Source organism: Moschus berezovskii, chromosome 5, assembly GCF_049115385.1.
Source record: "Moschus berezovskii isolate FMDL1 chromosome 5, NW_MosBer_1.0, whole genome shotgun sequence".
NCBI lineage: Eukaryota > Metazoa > Chordata > Mammalia > Artiodactyla > Moschidae > Moschus > Moschus berezovskii.
This window is the reverse complement of record NC_142464.1, coordinates 75,025,182-75,045,994: the sequence shown is the minus strand read 5'-3', so window position 1 is coordinate 75,045,994 and position 20,813 is coordinate 75,025,182. Positions and strand designations below refer to the sequence as shown.

At 38.4% G+C, this 20,813-nt stretch overlaps 1 protein-coding gene across 1 annotated transcript in view; it reads right to left on the bottom strand.

Annotated features, from left to right (window-relative positions):
* Positions 1-20,813, bottom strand: part of GABRB1 (gamma-aminobutyric acid type A receptor subunit beta1) — a 499,524-nt gene that overhangs the window by 304,351 nt on the left and 174,360 nt on the right. Inside the window, exon 4 of the mRNA XM_055434502.2 lies at positions 1,996-2,216. Coding sequence (XP_055290477.1) covers positions 1,996-2,216 — 221 coding nt within the window. The remainder of the gene's footprint in view (positions 1-1,995; positions 2,217-20,813) is intronic.

The window sequence follows — 20,813 nt, the reverse complement described above, 5'->3', positions numbered from 1 at the left end:
TAATATCGATACACTCAAGAGGCTTGTTAATTTCGTCATTTTTTTCTGAGAGGATTTTAAGTCAGAGATTTTTAACTGGAGTTGACAGTTCCTTGGGTACTGAAAGGGTGGGAAAATTCCAAAGATCATTTTGCCAAGATCAGTTGATATTATGTCACTGTGCAAAGGAAGACCAAAGCTATCGACTAATAACCAACCATTGGGTTAAATTCAAAAGTTTTACCACAGATGCATTCTTTTCACTTGCATGTGTTTTCAGATATCAGATACATGTTAATTGTAGACTTTTGGCCCTTAAGTACAGTTTTAGCTTGGCACTGATGCTATATAAAAGGATTTTAGGGGGCTTATGACCACTCTAACCAATAGGAGAATTTCATCAGCTTCTCAGTTCAGTTCAGTTCAGTTCAGTCGCTCAGTCGTGTCTGACTCTTTGCGACCCCATGAATCACAGCACGCCAGGCCTCCCTGTCCATCACCAACTCCCGGAGTTCACCCAAACTCATGTCCATCGAGTCGCTGATGCCATCCAGCCATCTCATTCTCTGTCGTCCCCGTCTCCTCCCACCCCCAATCCCTCCTAGCATCAGACTCTTTTCCAGTGAGTCAACTCGTCACATGAGGCGGCCAAAGTATTGGAGTTTCAAAGGGATCACAAAGGTGACAACAAAGGTTAAAGAACCACCAACTTCATATCCTACAATAATGTTACAATTCAGATATTTTTTGGTAAACCTGGAAACTGATTTGAATTGTAGCCGAAAAGTTTTAGTAAATTTTAACTACGTGAAGGTTAGTAATAGACCTCTATCAGTGTACAATACCTTTTTCATATGTGATTCTTAAAACAATAAACAAACACAATGTGATGAAAAATATTGCTGAGAAAAATTCAGTTCAGTTCAGTTCAGTCACTCAGTCGTGTCCGACTCTTTGCGACCCCATGAATCACAGCACGCCAGGCCTCCCTGTCCATCACCAACTCCCAGAGTCCACTCAATATATTCATGGATTAAAAAGCTTCATAACTTTAAATTGTCAATTCTCTCTGCACTGATGTAGAGATTCAATACAATCTCAATTATAATTCCAGCAGACATTTTTGGATAGAAATCTAGAAATTGATCCTAGTAGTTATACAGTGAAATGCAATGGTATTAGCATTTCCAAAACAATCTTAAACAGTCAGTATAAAATTGAAAGACTTATGTGACTTCATGACTTATAGATACAGTAATTAAATAGTGTGATATGGTAATTAAATAGTGTGATACTGTCTAAAGATGGACATAGAGAACAAAGGAACAGAATAGGACCTAAAAATAGACCCCACTCATCCAGTCAAAGGTACCAACACAATCTAATGTGAAAAGCAAAGACTTTTCAATAAATAGGGCTAGAATAACTGGATAGCCATATGGAAAAGAAATGAGCCTCAACCCCTACTTCATAAGAAACAGAGCAATTAACTTAAAGTGGATCCTATATATGAAAAAAAAGTGAAAACACATAAATTTAAGGGAATAAAATCACTATGAATCTTCTCAGAGTCACCAACAAAATATCTTCCAATTTCTTCAGAATATTATTTCCCAAGTCATAATAATTTCATAATCAAGTAGCTACACAGAATACCCAGAAAACATTGAGTCTAGGTAGACCTGAGATAATCAAGCAATTACCTAAAAAAGATGTAACCAAGAATAAACTAGATATGAAATCTAACAAAAACATATTATTACTATATTTATTATTTAAAGATAAGGACAAATCATTTACCTTTGATGGACAAATCATTTACCTTTGATGGACAAAGTTGTCTAGCTCAAATAGTTCTAAAGAGATTTTTCTGAACTTTAATATAATTTTATTATCAAGATTAGAGAGTCTACATATTTACCTATTTGTGTCTCTCTCTTCTGCCCGTTTCCAAAAGTAAAAGTAAAACAACGACATGTACAACAGCAATAAAATATGAAACACAAAGCTCTTTACCGGAGTCCATAGAGAACTGTTCCATCAGGATGCAGGCGGATCATGCGATTTTTCACTGTAACCCCATGCACAAAGGATTTCTTGTCATTCAGAAAGTAGGTGTCTGGTACCCAGAGTTGATCAGCCACCCTGTTGTCTAGTGTGAGGTTTAGTGGGATTCCAGAATAAGAAAGCCTTTTGTCTTTCCAAGACTGCTGGAAATACATGGTGAGAGTATAATCCTGTAAAAGAAAGGAAACAAACAAAAAAAATTTTACCATCATCATCATCATCTTCAGCTAAAAGCCTTTTTGTTAAGAACCTGATAGTATGTGGTACTGTGGATGCCCAGAGACTCAGCATTCTGCAGGTCTGCTATGAGGTTACATTTGAAAATACTGTGAGTTGCACCTCTAAGTATAAGGCAACCAACAGGTTAGAAGTACTAGAGCATGCAGAAGCATTTGTACCAATATATAGAGTAAATCCATTTAATTGAATTTTAACGTTTGAAGTTAAGGTCATGAAATCATGGGGAAGGCTGTAAAGGGAAGTTGTATTTAGAGATTTATGTTCACAAATATCTACCCCTGGACATTGTATTTATAGTGCTATTTTGAAGGAGTATGTTTGTTAAATAATAACTAAAAATGGGTGCATTTAAAAGGAAAAGATACGCTCTAAACTGCAAATACCTGAATGAATAGCATTGCTTGCCTTATAAAGGTTATCAGTTTCCATTATCTGGATTTTTCTAGCAAATTATGACTTGTCTATCAGTCATAAAAAGTAGTTTATGTAGAATATGTGGATGGAGATACTCATTTGGCCTGAGAACGGACATGAGAGGTGTGTGTGCTTGCTCAGCTGCTTCAGTCTTGTCTGACTTTTTGCCCATCAGGTTCCTCTGTCCATGGGATTCTCCAAGCAAGAATACTGGAGTGGGTTGCCATTCTCTTCACCAGGGGATATTCCCAACCCCGGGAATGGAACCCAGGTCCCCTGCATTGCAGACAGACTCTTTACCATCTGAGCCACCAGGCAAATTGTCCATTAAAAAATAAGAGGTCACAGTAACATCATAAAGGCTTAAGTTGTGGGTCCCAATATCATTAAAAAAGATGGTTCACTTTTTCTTTTAAAGGATGTTTATCTGTCAATAGCTTTAACTGAATGCATTAGCAACAATTAAGAAAACACAGCATAACTCCTGCACAACTCTGTATACTGCCATTGTTTTGTATATATATACAACTCTTTGAGAAACCAGCTGAGCCACAAGGGAAGCCCATGAAATTAAAAGATGCTTTCTCCTTGGAAGAAAAGTTATGACCAACCTAGACAGCATATTAAAAGCAGAAAAATTAGTTTACCAACAAAGGTCCATCTAATCAAAGCTATGGTTTTTCCAGTAGTCATGTATGGATGTGAGAGTTGGGCTATAAAGAAAGCTGAGTGCCTTTCTGGCTTACTTCACTCTGTATAATAGGCTCTAGTTTCATCCACCTCATTAGAACTGATTCAAATGCATTCTTTTTAATGGCTGAGTAATACTCTATTGTGTATATGTACCAAAGCTTTCTTATCCATTCGTCTGCAGATGGACATCTAGGTTGCTTCCATGTCCTGGCTATTATAAACAGTGCTGCGATGAACATTGGAGTACAGGTATCTCTTTCAATTCTGGTTTCCTCGGTGTGTATGCCCAGGAGTGCAATTGCTGGGTCATATGGCAGTTTTATTTCCAGTTTTTTGAGGAATCTCCACACTGTTCTCCATAGTGACTGTACTAGTTTGCATTCCCAGCAACAGTGTAAGAGGGTTCCCTTCTCTCCACACCCTCTCCAGCATTTATTGCATGTAGACTTTTGGATAGCAGCCATTCCGACTGGTGTGAAATGGTATCTCATTGTGGTTTTGATTTGCATTTCTCTGATTATGAGGGATGTTGAGCATTTTTTTTATGTGTTTGTTAGCCATCTTTATGTCTTCTTTGGAGAAATGTCTGTTTAGTTCTTTGGCCCATTTTTTGATTGGGTCAGTATACTAATGCATATATATGGAATTTAGAAAGATGCAAATGATAACCCTATATACGAGACAGCAAAAGAGACACAGATGTATAGAACAGTCTTTGGGACTCTGTGGGAGAGGGTGAGGGTGGGATGATTTGGGAGAATGGCATTGAAACATGTATGCTGTCATATGTGAAACGAATCGCCAGTTCAGGGTCGATGCATGTTACAGGATGCTTGGGGCTGGTGTGCAGGGATGACCCAGAGGGAGGATGAAGGGAGGAGCGAGGTGGGAGGGGGTTCAGGAAGGGGAACTCATGTACACCTGGGGTGGATTCATGTCAATGTATGGCAAAACCAACCAATATAATATTGTAAAATAATTAGCCTCCAATAAAAATTAAAAAGAAAGAAAGCTGAGTGCCAAAGAATTGGCACTTTTGAATTGTGATGTTGAAGAAGACTCTTGAGAGTCACTTGGACTGCAAGGAGATCCAAGCAGTCAATCCTAAAGGAAATCAGTCCTGAAAATTCATTGGAAGGACTGATGATGCAGAAGCTGAAACTCCAATACATTGGCCACCTGATGTGAAGAACTAACTCATTGGAAAGACCCTGATGCTGGGAAAGATTGAAGACAGGAGGAGAAGGGGATGACAGAGGATGAGATGGTTGGATGGCATCACCAATGCGATGGAAATGAGTTTGAGTAGGCTCCAGGAGTTGGTGATGGACAGGGAAACCTGGTATGCTGCAGTCCATGGGGTCACAAACAGTTGGACACGACTGAGTGACTGAACTGATCTGAGAAACATTGACTCTGCTCAGGCTTTCCTGGTAGCTCAGACGGTAAAGTGTCTGCCTGCAATGTGGGAGACCTGGGTTTGATCCCCAGGTCAGGAAGATCCCTGGAGGAGGAAATGGCAATCCACTCCAGTACTCTTGCCTGAAAAATGCCACGGATGGAGAAGCCTTGTAGTCTACAGTCCATGGGATCGCAAAGAGTCGGACACAACTGAGCAACTTCACTGGTTCACTGACTCTGCTCATGTCTTACATCTGGGTAAACTGTACTTCATCTAGATCCCTATATGGATATTAATGCATTTCTGAAATATCCTAAATGATATTGTCTTCAATATTTATTCTGAACAATGAATTCCAATGTCCTTTAACCACTGTATTCAAGAATGTTTACATTGTTTACTCAGAAACAAACTTACAATAATTTAATTCTTTCTTGTTCAATGAGAAAGACATTTGCTCACTATTAATCATACCATATCCCCTTCATAGGTCTGAAACTTCCTGCAACCTTACTTTCACTTAACATAAAAAGAGAACCCACAGGGTTATGTACACTTCTCTTCTCAATTGCTAACATTCTCATTTGCATCCTCTTCAAGTTGTAAACATCATACATTTTTGGAGTATAATAGATTGGACAGATTCTGAGCCTTAGATTCTAAAGCATCTTGATGGCAAAATCTACCACTTGTAGAGCTATGTAACTGTGTAGAGCTGTGTAACAACCCATTGTTATCTCCAATGTCTCACTTCTGAAATAAAAATAATAGCATTTTACTGGCTTATTGAAAACACTGCTTAGGAAAATTAGGGTGCAGGTATTTTAGAAACTAGCATGCTAAACAAATATCTTGAAAATTGTTCACTGCTCTTTAAAGATGATCATACTTCCAAACTACTTGGAATGTACATATTTATTTTCATAGGGACTACCACTTTTAAAGAGATGTTTATAAAAGAACTTGTAGGCAGAAAGACCCCAGTAACCAAGAAAATAAGCATTTGTCTGTATTGTAAGTCTTGTTGGGGTCTTGTTTGTAATTCAGACAATGTAATAAAATTAATAACTATCTCAAGATACATTATTGTAAACATTGTCAAAGGGATCAGCATGACCAGCAACGGGTTACATGTTTCACTGCTCATGCTGAATACTCATTAACCTCCAGCTCTCTTGAGTGCTGCAGAGGATTTCCTCACAATGAGACTATGAGGCAAAATCCTTACACTACATTCTCTTCATTAAAAGTTTTATGTGTGATGAGGAAAAACTTATTGTAAAGTACAAATGATTATAATGACAAACAATATTCTATTAACTAATGTTATAATTAAAATATGCTTGTGGTAAGTAAACAATGGAGAGTGGACGGAGAAAATAACGTCAACTTGAGTAATAAATTAAGTGCATGCATGTGTGTGTGTGTACTTTTCCCTTTCCCTTTCTGGAAACTCTTTTGTTTCCTGTAAAGAAAGAACTATACACATGTACTGAGATCTTTGCATTATACAACTCACTCTGTTTTCAATAAATATTGACTAAACATCACACCATGTTTCCCAATTAAAACAGCAATTTACTCTATTTGCAATAAGAAATCATTCAGTGGAAATTTATGTTGTTGTTTTTATGGGTGCTCAGTAGGATGTGACTCTGTGACCCCATGGACTGTAGCACTCCAGGCTTCCCTGTCCTTCACTATCTCCCAGTTTGCTCAAACTCATGTCCATTGAGTCAGTGATGGCATCAAACCATCTCATATTCTGTAACCCCCTTATCCTCCTGCCCTCAGTCTTTCCCAGCATCAGTGTCTTTTTCAGCGAGTTAGCTCTTTGCATCAGGTGGCCAAAGTATTAGAGCTTCAGCTTCAGCATCAGTCCCTCCAATGAATATTCAGAGTTGATTTCTTTTAGGATTGACTGGTTTGATCTTGCAGCCCAAGAGACACTCAAGAGTCTTCTCCTCAGCACCACAGATGGAAAGCATCAATTCTTCAGTGCTCAGCCTTCTTTCTGGTCCGTGGATGTTAGTAATTTACTCTAGGAAGTGGGTGATGCAGAACAAGTACCTTTTAAGACTTTTCTTCTTATGCATTTCTAGGGTTATCATCTTAATCTAGGACCTGATTCTATGATAAATGGAAATATGGACCCATGAGTTTGATAACCTTCAAAAAACTTTTTGAAACTAATGATAATTGTGATGACAATTATGCACAATGTGGAAAGACTTAAAACAGAGTAATATCTCCTTCCTATGCATACTTTACCACAGCATGATAATAATTTCCTTCTAGAAAATGCTATATGCTCTGTGGTTTCCACAGAGCTTCATATCTATTATTACATTTCATTCTCACCACCTCATGAGATAGGCAAATTCTCCCTAAGAGAATTTATGTTTACATCTCTAGGAAACTACCTACTGAATTTTAAATAAATTATTTTTTTCTATCCGCACTTTAGTATAAATATTAACAGTCATATCTGCATATAATAAAGCCTAAGATGTTCTTTGGTGTATTCTATTTTTTAGATGGAAAAGAAAGGCTTAAAATTGCTGTATTTTTTTTTTCTCTGATACAACAGATTTTCTACTAATTTTTCATTAGGTCAAAGTGCAAGCACTCCAGGGAGGATGGAAAATTTTCAGAAAGAAATGAAATGTTTTGATACTTTGGCCAAGAACTCTAAAATCATTTTTTTTCCAGGTGTATAATATATGTTCAACTACCTCTCTCAATTGTGCAAGCTACTCCTTGACAGAAAGTGTGACATATTTAGAAACTATGGGCCATAGGAGATTCTTTGATACTGAAGCAAATTAATGGGATTAACAGGTATGAGATTCCTAACGAAATTGGTCGGGCTAATTCAGGCATGAGACAATTTGATTCATTGAAGAAAAGCAGGATAAACAATATCAAGTCAGTAATCTCCAAAACCCATCCTTTTTAAATCTAAAAATGCTTAAAAAAATAAGAAAATATTTCTAATAAATGAAAGCAATCCTTTTGGAGAATAAAGGTAATATTTTTTTATATACATATTTTTATTGAAGTATAGTTGATTCACAATTTAGTTTCAGGTTTACAGCATATGATTCAAAATTTGTATAGAGTATATTCCATTTAAGGTTATTACAAAATATTTGTGATATTCCCTGTGCTGCACAATATATCCTTGTATCTTATTTATTTTATACACAAAAGTTTGTACCTCTTGATCCCCTACACCTATCTTTCTTGCCCCTCCCTGCTTCTCCCCTCCTGCTGGTAACCACTAGTTTATTCTCTATATCTGTGAGTCTGTTTCTGCTTTGTTATATTCATTTATTTTATTTTTTAGATTCCACACATCAGTGACAACATACAGTATCTGTCTTTCAAAGATAAGTAATCAACTTGTGTCCATCAACAGATAAATGGATATGGGTGTATATATATATATATGTCACTCAGCCATAAAAAGAATGGAATTTTGCCATTTTTAACATGGATGGGCCTAGAGGTCAAATAGAAAAGGGTAACATTCATTTTAGAGCAGTAGTTTTAAACTCTGAATGATTTTGTCAGCCAGAGAACATTTAACAATGTCTGAGGACAGTTTTAGTTGTCACAGCTGAGAGTACTGTGTGTGCAGCTAATATCACAGAGAAGAACAAACGTGACTCCATATGGGATCTATTCTTTTGGCTTTAATCTTTTTGCTCTGCTGCTGGTGCTTAGTAATGCTGGCTCTACACGTTTGTAAAAGACTGTTTCGTATAGAATGAAACATACATAATAGCCCTTCCTCATGATCTGCCTCATAGGCTTGACCTTTGAAGGTTTAACACTTTTCTGTTTATACTGAGATGAAAAGTTACAGAGCAGAGCATAACAATTGTCTTGTTGGAGGTTTACAGGAACCATGGTGACCAGACCTATATGACAGCTGAAAAAACAAAGGATTCTGGCATCAAGAAGTCTACAACAACCAGTCCCACTGCCTCCCCTTTTAGTATAAAAGAAGCCTGGATTCTAACTCAAACAAGATGGTTCTTCGGGACACCAGTCTGCCATCTTCTCAGTTTTCTGGCTTTCTGAATGAAGCCACTATTCCTTGCCCTAATATTTCACCTTGTGATTTATTGGTTTGTTGTGCTGTGACCAGTAAGAACTTGGACTTGGTAACACTAGCATCTATGTGTAGTGGCCAGGTATGCTCCCCAGCCTAATACACTGTACCATGCATCCCCTATAACAAAGAATTAACTGACTCCAAATGTCAATAGTGTCAAGGTTATGAACTCTGCCTTAAATGAAAATATCTTCCTTTCTAATATCAGTAAGATAACTTTATTATCAGTAAAATAATATCTTCAGCATGTCTACTAAAACTTTTAATATATTCCTTAAAACTTTGTGTAAGGAATGCTAACACTAGATGGTTCATAATTTGCCACTTAAACATAAGAGATCATTGACAAAAATTCCTTAATTATCTAGCATCAGAAGAGTGAAAAAGTTATATGGTTTTGGCAAATATATTCAGGTATATATTTTAACAAAATGAGCTCTTAGAAGACTGAATAGTGGGCTGGAAAAGTGAAAGTCTCTTATTAGCTGCCTCCACAATCAGCACACAACTCAAACTAATTCAATAGTGAAGAGACAAAATATTGATTTAACATCTAATAATATTGCATCTACTCAGAAGGATCATATGATCAATCCCTCCTTTTCAAATTCCTTTTCAAAGAGGGAGAACTTATATATATATATAGATATATATATATAGATAGATATATTATATATAGATAGATAGATTTTATATATATATAAGAACCAAACCCCTTGGACACATTTGTTTTTTATATTTCATTGATTTGATTGCACATTATGCATCATAAGGGGTCCCAAGCACACCTCTCTGTTCATTGTAAAACTTTTATGCCATCTTAGTTGAACTCTGAGATCCACTCTTTCCAAAACTTAGGTTGCTTTCCCCCAAAACTGATTGTAGCCGAGCTGTGCATCATTCCTACAAACTTCTGTGGTGGAAACTTCCCTGCCTACAGTTCCTGCTAACTGAATGTGACCATGTCCTATATCACATGATTCTGCCCTCCTCACACCTTTGGAATGAAGATTAGATATCTCATCTAAGACTAGATGATTTATAGGAAGGTGATAAACTTGTGCCTGACTGAAATTTGCTATTGGATAAAGGATCTGATGGGTTTCCCTGGTGGCTCAGTACTAAAGAATCTGTCTGCTAATGCAGGAGATGCAGGTTCGATTCCTAAGTCTAGAAGATCCTCTGGAGAAGGGAATGACTCACTTCAGTTCAGTCATTCAGTTGTGTCCCACTCTTTGCAACCCCATGGACTGCAGAACACCAGACTTCCCAGTTCATCACCAACTCCTAGAGCTGACTCAAACTCATGTCCATCATGTCGGTGATGCCATCCAACCATCTCATCCTCTGCCATCCCCTTCTCTTCCCATCTTCAATCTTTCCCAGCATCAGGGTCTTTTCCAATGAGTCAGTTCTTTGCATCAGGTAGCCAAAGTATTGGAGTTTCAGCTTCAGCATCAGTCCTTCCAATGAATATGAAGGGCTGATTTCCTCTAAGATTGACAGTTTGGATCTTCTTGAAGTCCAAGGGACTCTCAAGAGTCTTCTCCAACACCACAGTTCAAAAGCATCAATAGTTTGGCGCTCAGCTTTCTTCATAGTCCAACTGTCACACCCATACATTACTACTAGAAAAACCATAGCTTTGAGTAGATGGACTTTTGTTGGCAAAGTAATATCTCTGCTTTTTAATATGCTGTCTAGGTTGGTCATAGCTTTTCTTCTAAGGAGCAAGTGTCTTTTAATTCATGGCTGCAATCAGCATCCACAGTGATTTTGGAGACCCCAAATAAAGTCTCTCATTGTTTACATTTTTTCACCATCTATTTCCCATGAAGTGATGGGACTGGATGCCATGATCTTAGTTTTCTGAATGTTGAGTTTTAAGCCAATTTTTTTACTCTCCTCTTTCACTTTCAAGAGACTCATTAGTTCTTCTTCGCCTCCTGCCAAAAGGGTGGTGTCATCTGCATATCTGAGGTTATTGATAACTCTCCCAGCAATCTTGATTCCAGCTGTGCTTCATCCAGCCTGGCATTTTGCATGATGTACTCTGCATATAAGTTAAATAAGCAGGGTGACAAGATACAGCCCTGACATTCTCCTTTCCCAATTTGGAATCCGTCTGTTGTTCCATGTCCAGTTCTAACTGTTGCTCTTGATCTGCATACAGATTTCTCAGGAGGCAGGTCAGGTGGCCTGGTATTTCCATCTCTTGAAGAATTTCCCATAGTTTACTGTGATCCACGCAATCAAAGGCTTTGGCATAGTCAATAAAGAAGAAGTAGATCTTTTTATGGAACTCTCTTGCTTTTCCGATGATACAGCAGATGTTGGCAATTTGATCTCTGGTTCCTCTGCCTTCTCTAAATCCAGGTTGACCATCTGGAAATTCACGGTTCACATACTGTTGAAGCCTGGCTTGGAGAATTTTGAACATTACTTTGCTATCATGTGAGATGAGTGTAATTGTGAAGTGGTTTGCACATTCTTTGGCATTGCCTTTCTTTGGGATTGGAATGAAAACTGACCTTTTCCAGTCCTGTGACCACTGCTGAGTTTTCCAAATTTGTTGGCATATTGAGTGCAGCACTTTCACAGCATCCTCTTTCAGGATTTGAAATAGCTCAACTGGAACTCCACTATCTTTGTTCGTAGTGATGCTTCCTAAGGCCCACTTGACTTCGTATTCCAGGATGTCTGGCTCTAGGTGAGTGATCACACAATTGTGGTTATCTGGGTCATGAAGATCTTTTTTGTATAGTTTTCTATGTATTCTTGCCAGCAGAATCCCATGGGCAGAGGAGCCTGCTTGGCTACAGTCCATGGGGTTGCAAAGAATTTGAAATGACTTAGTGACTCAACAATTACAAAAGGATCTGATACAGCAGCTGTATTACCAAGTGTAAAGGTCATGACATAGAACTAGGGCTACACTGCTAGTATGAGGTAAAAGAGAAGGGAGCCTTAATGAAAAAGAGGAAGCCAGCTTGTAAAAGAAAGAAAATGGAGAAAGATACAGAAAAGAGCCATAGGAGAAAGAGTCTGACATTGTTAGAGAATGAATGGCCAAGTTCATAAAGAACTTCCTGCTTCCTATTTCTAGCTCTCCTGAGGTCTGGAAATGTTCTATACTTCAATATAAACTTCTTACATAAATTTTGTATATAAACTTCTATACTTCTTATAAACTTTCTTGGTATTATTATCACAAACTTCACTTTCTTTGCGCTAAATTGATTCCATCTTTATTTCCTCTGATTAAGCGTGGTGGCTGCGACGGACCATGCAGGAAGCGAGGCCGAGAAGAGCTACCCCATGTCCAAGGAGCGGCAGCAGCTTGGGCGCAGGAGGGCCGAGAGGAGCTACTCCACGTTCAAGGTCGGGAGGGGCAACCTCGTCCAAGGTAAGGAGCGCTTTGCTGGAGCAGCGGTGAAGAGATACCCCACCTCCACGGTAAGAGAAACCCAAGTAAGATGCTAGGTGTTGCGAGAGGGCATCAGAGGGCAGACACACTGAAACCATAATCACAGAAAACTAGCCAATCTGATCACATGGACCACAGCCTTGTCTATCTCAATGAAACTAAGCCATGCTGTGTGGGGCCACCCAAGATGGCTGGGTTATGGTGGAGAGGTCTGACAGAATGTGGTCCACTGGAGAAGGGAATGGCAAACCACTTCAGTACTCTTGCCTTGAGAACCCCATGAACAGTATGAAAAGGCATAATGATAGGATAATGAAACAGGAACACCCCAGACAGGTAAGTGCCCAATATGCTACAGGAAATCAGTGGAGAAAACACTCCAGAAAGAATGAAGGGATGGAGGCAAAGCAAAAACAATACCCAGTGCAGATGTGACTGGTGATAGAAGCAAGGTCCAATGCTGTAAAGAGCAATATTGCATAGGAACCTGGAATGTTAGGTCCATGAATCAAGGCAAATTGGAAGTGGTCAAATAGGAGATGGCAAGGGTGGATGTCAACATTCTAGGAATCAATGAACTAAAATGAACTGGAATTGGTGAATTTAACTCTGATGACCATTATCTCTAATACTGTGGGCAGGAATCCCTTAGAAGAAATGGAGTAACCATCATGGTCAACAAAAGAGTCTGAAATGCAGTACTTGGATGCAATCTCAGAAATGACAGAATGATCTCTGTTCGTTTCCAAGGCAAACCATTCAATATCACGATAATCCAAGCCAATGCCCCAACCAGTAATGCTGAAGAAGCTGAAGTTGAACGGTTCTATGAAGACCTACAAGACCTTTTAGAACTAACACCCAAAAAAGATGTCATTTTCATTATAGGGGACTGGAATGCAAAAGTGGGAAGTCAAGAAACACCTGGAGTAACAGGCAAATTTGGCCTTGGAGCATGGAATGAAGCAGGGCAAAGGCTAATAGAGTTTTGTCAAGAGAATTCACTGGTCATAGCAAACACCCTCTTCCAACAACACAAGAGAAGACTCTACACATGGACATCACCAGATGGTCAACACCAAATCAGATTGATTATATTCTTTGCAGCCAAGCACGGAGAAGCTCTATACAGTCAGCAAAAACAAGACTGGGAGCTGCCTGTGGCTAAGATCATGGACTCCTTATTGCCAAATTCAGACTGAAATTGAAGAAAGTAGGGAAAACCACTAGACCATTCAGGTATGACCTAAATCAAATCCCTTATGATTATACAGTGGAAGTGAGAAATAGATTTAAGGGACTAGATCTGATAGACAGAGTGCCTGATGAACTATGGACGGAGGCTTGTGACACTGTAAAGGAGACAGAGATCGAGACCATCCCCAAGAAAAAGAAATGCAAAAAAGCAAAATGGCTGTCTGAGGAGGGCTTACAAATAGCTGTGAAAATAAGAAAAGCAAAAAGTAAAGGAAAAAAGGAAAGATATAAGCATCTGAATGCAGAGTTCCAAAGAATAGCAAGGAGAGATAAGAAAGCCTTCCTCAGTCATCAATGCAAAGAAGTAGAGGAAAACAATAGAAGGGAAATGCTAGAGATCTTTTCAAGAAAATTACAGATACCAAGGCAACATTTCATGCAAAGATAGGGTTGATAAATGACAGAAATGGTATGGACCTAACAGAAGCAGAAGATATTAAGAAGAGGTGGCAAGAATACACAGAAGAACTGTACAAAAAAGATCTTCATGACCCAGATAACCACAATTGTGTGATCACTCACCTAGAGCCAGACATCTTGGAATGTGAAGTCAAGTGGGCCTTAGAAAGCATCACTACGAACAAAACTAGTGGAGGTGATGGAATTCCAGTTGAGCTATTTCAAATCCTGAAAGATGATGCTGTGAAAGTGCTGCACTCAATATGCCAACAAATTTGGAAAACTCAGCAGTGGTCACAGGACTGGAAGAGGTCAGTCTTCATTCCAATCCCAAAGAAAGGGAATGCCAAAGAATGCTCAAACTACCGCACAATTGCACTCATCTCACACGCTAGTAAAGTCATGCTCAAAATTCTCCAACTCAGGCTTCAGCAATACATGAACCATGAACTTCCAGATGTTCAAGCTGGTTTTAGAAAAGGCAGAGGAATCAGAGATCAAATTGCCAACATCCGCTGGATCATCGAAAAAGCAAGAGAGTTCCAGAAAATCATCTATTTCTGCTTTATTGACTATGCCAAAGCCTTTGACTGTGTGGATCACAATAGACTGTGGAAACTTCTGAAAGAGATGGGAATACCAGACCACCTGACCTGCCTCTTGAGAAACCTATATGCATGTAAGGAAGCAACAGTTAGAACTGGATATGGAACAACAGACTGGTTCCAAATAGAAAAAGGAGTACGTCAAGGCTGTATATGGTCAACCTGCTTATTTCACTTTAGAGTACATCATGAGAAACGCTGGGTGGAAGAAGCACAAGCTGGAGTCAAGATTGCCCGGAGAAATATCAATAACCTCAGATATGCAGATGACACCACCCTTATGGCAGAAAGTGAAGAGGAACTGAAAAGCCTCTTGATGAAATTGAAAGAGGAGAGTGAAAACGTTGGCTTGAAGCTCAACATTCAGAAAACAAAGATCATGGCATCTGGTCCCATCACTTCATGGGAAATAGATGGGGAAACAGTGGAAACAGTGTCAGATTTTATTTTTGGGGGGCTCCAAAATTACTGCTAATGGCGATTGCAGCATGAAATTATAAGACACTTACTTCTTGGAAGGAAAGTTATGTCCAACTTACAGCATATTAAAAAGCAGAGACATTACTTTGCCAACAAAGGTCCGCCTAGTCAAGGCTATGGTTTTTCCCGTGGTCATGTATGGATGTGAGAGCTGGACTGTGAAGAAAGCTGAGCACCAAAGTATTGATGCTTTTGAACTGTGGTGTTGGAGAAGACTCTTGAGAGTCCCTTGGACTGCAAGGAGATCCAACCAGTCCATTCTAAAGGAGATCAGTCCTATGTGTTCATTGGAGGGACTGATGCTGAAGCTGAAACTCCAATACTTTGGCTACCTCATGTGGAGAGTTGACTCATTTGAAAAGACCCTGATGCTGGGAGGGATTGGGGGCAGGAGAGAAGGGGACGACAGAGATGAGATGGCTGGATGGCATCACCGATTGATGGACATGAGTTTGGGCATATCTAGGTGTTGGTGATGGGCAGGAAGGCCTGGCGTGCTGTGATTCATGGGGTCGCAAAGAGTCGGAGATGACTGAGCAACTGAACTGAACTGATTTTCTCCAATCAAGAAGAGCCATAATGATTATGCAGATTGATGTCCATATGAAAATTTCATTAAGCAATATTATACATATTGTAAATACCCAAGAAAATCAAAATCATCTGGCCCATCTCCTTCATTTTGAAAAGTGAGTTATTATGAGAAATCTGACTTCAGAGATGTTAAATGACTCGAAAACAGGAGGAAGAGACATATTTGATGTTGTTTATTAACCATGAAAGCGAGGAAAATGATGGAAGATATATTTACTTCTATGGGGACAATTGTCTATCAAAATGACAATTATCGAGAAATGTAACATGGAGAGTAAACGCATATGATGGCAACAAACAGTACTGCTTACAAGGATGAGAAAACAAAACAAACGCATCTCACAAAAACAAACTTTAATGAAAAATTGCCTACTAAATAAGCCAATTTAGGTTGTAATTGAAAAGAATCGCACAACATCTGTTTCTAATTGAGACTCCTGCTTAAATGAATGTTTTGTATATCAGTGTCACCATTAAGTACATTCCACAGCAGAAATGCATCACTGTATTTCCAGATTTTCTGTTCATTTCTAATCTTTCATCTTATCATCTAGTATTATGCTAACTATTAATACATATTTGTTGTGCTTACTCCTTAGCCATGTTTTGTTTTAATATCTTTAAAATACATACAATCTCATTTTTTCAAAGCTCATGTTTTTCTTTTTATTGTTTTTTTTTCAACAACTGAAGCTTGTACTATGCTTCAGAGAACATAATCTTCTTTTACCTTTGTTTCATCCTAATAGACCCATTTGGTTTATCCATCTGTGTAGTCAAATTTTTGTCAGTCTTGTTTAGTGTTCTGAACAATCCAGGAATGAACTGATCTTCTGGGTGAACAAAAACATTGAGAGTTGTGTGTTTATACCAATGAGAGTCATCTAAGGAAGTCACATGGGCACATAGGACACTAACATGACAGCTGGAGTATGACCTTGTGTTCCAGTGCAATAGACTGCAGGAGACTCTCACTACACAAAACTGAGACTGTACAATTTAAAAATCTGAGCATCTGTGATATAATATCTACTTTATAAGCTGTAAACATTATTTTTAAAAAAATGAAACTTCTTTTTTTCTTTACAATGAACCTAATTTCCTAAAAATGATGTGATAAAATTTGTATTTCATCCAATGACAGTGTAAATGTCTTATCTAGAACCTAATTAATCAGAAGAACAAATAACTCAAGTTGTTTCCATGGTAAGATATATTGAAAAGTTGGGCCTAAAGCAGGGCAAATTTGCTAGAAACTTCTAAGTCAAAAGATCTTAGATTATGAGAATGACTAATTCATTCTGGCAACATTTTGCTATTGTTGACTAGATTGAAAATACTGTATTGTGCCAGATGCTTAGGAGAAAATGTTGTGTAATACATTTCCCCTGCCTACCTCAAAGAACTCCTAAACCAGGAGGTGAGACTGAGCATCGTTCATTTCCAAGCTATCCCGCTGGCCTCCACAGGCTTGTCAGTCTTTCCATCACCTCTGTAACCAGTTCCCTGCATGAAATTCCTTCCACCTCAGATACTCAGAGAACTCCACTTCTTTTCACTGACAGTGGCCTATCACTGGAGACAAGATTATTGAGTAGGAGGTTATCAGTTTTACAAGCTCTGGCATTTGCTTAGAGAATAGAGAAGTCAGAGTTAGTACTAACAGGGAGGTAGAGGAAAGAAAACGGAAATGGTTTAGGCAAAATTTGGTGACATTGATACTGGAGGATAGAGAGAAGAGAGCATCAAGGATGACTATAGGGTTTCTGACCCAAATGAGTACATGGATAAAAATAGAAAGAATTGAAGATTTGGGACTGAGGATGATTCATTTACTCATTTACAGGCTCCTTTGTGTTGTGGGTGGCAGTGGCAGTTGCATGTAAAGGTGCCAAGTAAGTAGTTATGAGCCAAAAAATATGGGAAGGCAGCGCTCAGGGAGGAACAAAGCTAAGTGAGTCATGAGTGATAGATGCAGCCGTGGGAATGGATTAACGCTCCATGGAGACAGTAGAAGGTGAGAAGAGGACGGCACCCCTGGGAAATCTGATTCTGGGATTAATCCTCCTTCGAGTTCTCAGAACACTCCTCTTCTACTTTGATTGTAGTTCTTAGATTCTAATTATTTCTCAGTCCCACTAGATTTTGAACTCCCCCAAGGGCAAAAGTTTATATTTTTATGTTTCAGCTCAGTGCACCAATGATAGCAAGAGCTCAAATATATTAGCTGAATATGAATAAAGTAGGGCTGTTTGGGGCATTTGATATCACCACTAAGTGTGTTAGTGCAAACTCATCTTAAATTTTGAAATATTGGTTATCTTTTAAAGTACATGCAGACTCTCAGTTAGGCAAAATAATTAATAACCCAGAGTTTCCATTCTCTAACCATTTGAGATTGACCATGGAGTGAGCTTCTCTAGTGAGCCCATAATTCCCACAAATTTAGAAACTGATGAATTTCTGGGAGATGATAAAAGCATATGGCATTTGAAAGAAACTTACTCTTTAGGAATGAATTAATAGTGACTTTCTACAAAGTATTAATAGACATATGTTGAATTATATCACAAGTCATTTTGGAAGTATAAGCCTATATATACTAAAGCTTTAAAAATAGATCTCTATTCAGAACAACTTTCAAATTCATTCACAAGTTAGTCAGTATTCAAAATTCTCAATAAAATATTATATTAATGATTAATTTATCAGGAGAATGATTCATAAACCACTGACATTTAAAACCACGTAATTAATGAGTTATGACACACTGTTTTTCAAATTTCTTGAGTTCCAGAGGTTCAAAGAGAATTACTATTTCTATTTTCCCCAATATTGAAGTAAGAGTAGATATAAAATCAGTTCCATGGAGGATCTAATGCAGAATGTGGTGGATTTGCCTGACCACCCTGAGCTGGATTATGAATCCATGACCAGAATAGAAATCAACATGTGGTATGCAAGACAACTTGAAAAAGTCAAGCTATGAACTGAGCTAAACTGTGAATATGGGAAATCAGGATTAAAAAGAATATGGGAATCAGGATTAAACCAAGATATTATCAAGAACACATGACTTAGAAGAGATGATAAAAAATTTGTAAGCATTTTCTAGCCTAGGAAGGTAGTTTTCTCTTGTGATTTGTGATCTTGTACTATATTGAGAAACCTGTATGCAGGTCAGGAAGCAACAGTCAGAACTGGACATGGAACAACAGACTGGTTCCAAATAGGAAAAGGAGTACGTCAAGGCTGTATATTGTCACCTTGCTTATTTAACTTATATGCAGAGTACATCATGAGGAACGCTGGGCTGGAAGAAGCACAAGCTGGAATCAAGATTGCTGGGAGAAATATCAAGATATGCGGATGACACCACCTTTATGGCAGAAAGTGAAGAGGAACTCAAAAGCCTCTTGATGAAAGTGAAAGAGGAGAGTGAAAAGGTTGGCTTGAAGCTCAACATTCAGAAAACAAAGATCATGGCATCTGGTCCCATCACTTCATGGGAAATAGATGGGGAAACAGTGGAAACAGTGTCAGACTTTATTTTTGGGGGGCTCCAAAATCACTGCAGATGCTGATTGCAGCCATGAAATTAAAAGACGCTTACTCCTTGGAAGGAAAGTTATGACCAACCTAGATAGTATATTAAAAAGCAGAGACATTACTTTGCCAACCAAGGTCTGTCTAGTCAAGGCTATGGTTTTTCCCATGGTCATGTATGGATGTGAGAGTTGGACTGTGAAGAAAGCTGATTGCCGAAGAATTGATGCTTTTGAACTGTGGTGTTGGAGAAGACTCTTGAGAGTCCCTTGGACTGCAAGGAGATCCAACCAGTCCATTCTAGAGGAGATCAATCCTGGATGTTCATTGGAGGGACTGATGCTAAAGCTGAAAAACTGCAATACTTTGGCCACCTCATGTGACGAGTTGACTCACTGGAAAAGACTCTGATGCTGGGAAAGGTTGGGGGCGGGAGGAGAAGGGGACGACAGAGAATGAGATGGCTCTGGATGGCATCACCGACTCTATGGACATGAGTTTGGGTGAACTCCGGGAGTTGGTGATGGACAGGGAGGCCTGGCGTGCTGTGATTCATGGGGTCACAGAGAGTCGGACACGACTGAGCGACTGAACTGAACTGAACTGAACTGAATATATAGCGAGTGTAAAGGGCACAGTTAATAGCAAAAATTCTAGGTCTGGTACTGTTTTGTTGGAGGAGAATAAGCTCTTAGGAACTTAAATTTAATAGGGTGGAATAAGAGGGATTCTTAAAAGGGCTACAGTAATATCTCTAGAATCAAGCATTTCTGATATCTCTTAAAACTTTAACTTACCTTCCTGGAAAGGAATAGTTAGCACACTCTCAGAAACCTTAAGAGTTTTCTAACAGGAAGATTGATTTCCATCAAATTATCATCTCAAAGAGATGGTAGGTAATGATCTCTGGGGAGTCCCTGGGGAACTCTCAGAATAGGTAGCCAATTATAATGCCCAAATGTCAACTTTATCACATTCATTCTTTTATTCCATACTCTTGTTTCTGTACCATATTGGTGTTTTGGATTTTGTTTGTTTTAATTTTCCATTCAGAGATAATCACCATCAACATTTGGTACCTAGTTTTTTTCATCTGCTTTAAAAGAAAAAAAATCATTCTATATAACCTACTTTTTATCATAAATATTGTTACCTTTTCCACAGCTATTTATTTATTTATTTATTTGCCTATTTATTGTTGAGCAATCTTGCTTCTTCCATTGTACTTTCTTTCACTAATTAGTAACTTGGTGGGCAACATTTTATGTTTGCTGGTGCAACTATCTAGGAACATATATACATGCATGCATGCTCAGTTGCTCAATCATATCTGACTCTTTGAGACCCCATGGACGGTAGCCTGCTAGGCGCCTCTGTCTATGGAATTTTCCAGGCAAGAATATTGGAGTGGGTTGCTACTTCCTATTCCAGGGACTCCAGAACTTTTGTAATTGTTTTTAAAAATAGTGTTATATTATATTCACTTTTGTGAATCATTCTTTTTTAAAAAAATTCATTGTTTCTGTACAAGAAACTGAAAATCTTTGGACAATGTCCTCTGTGACTTTCATATTTTGAAATTTAGAA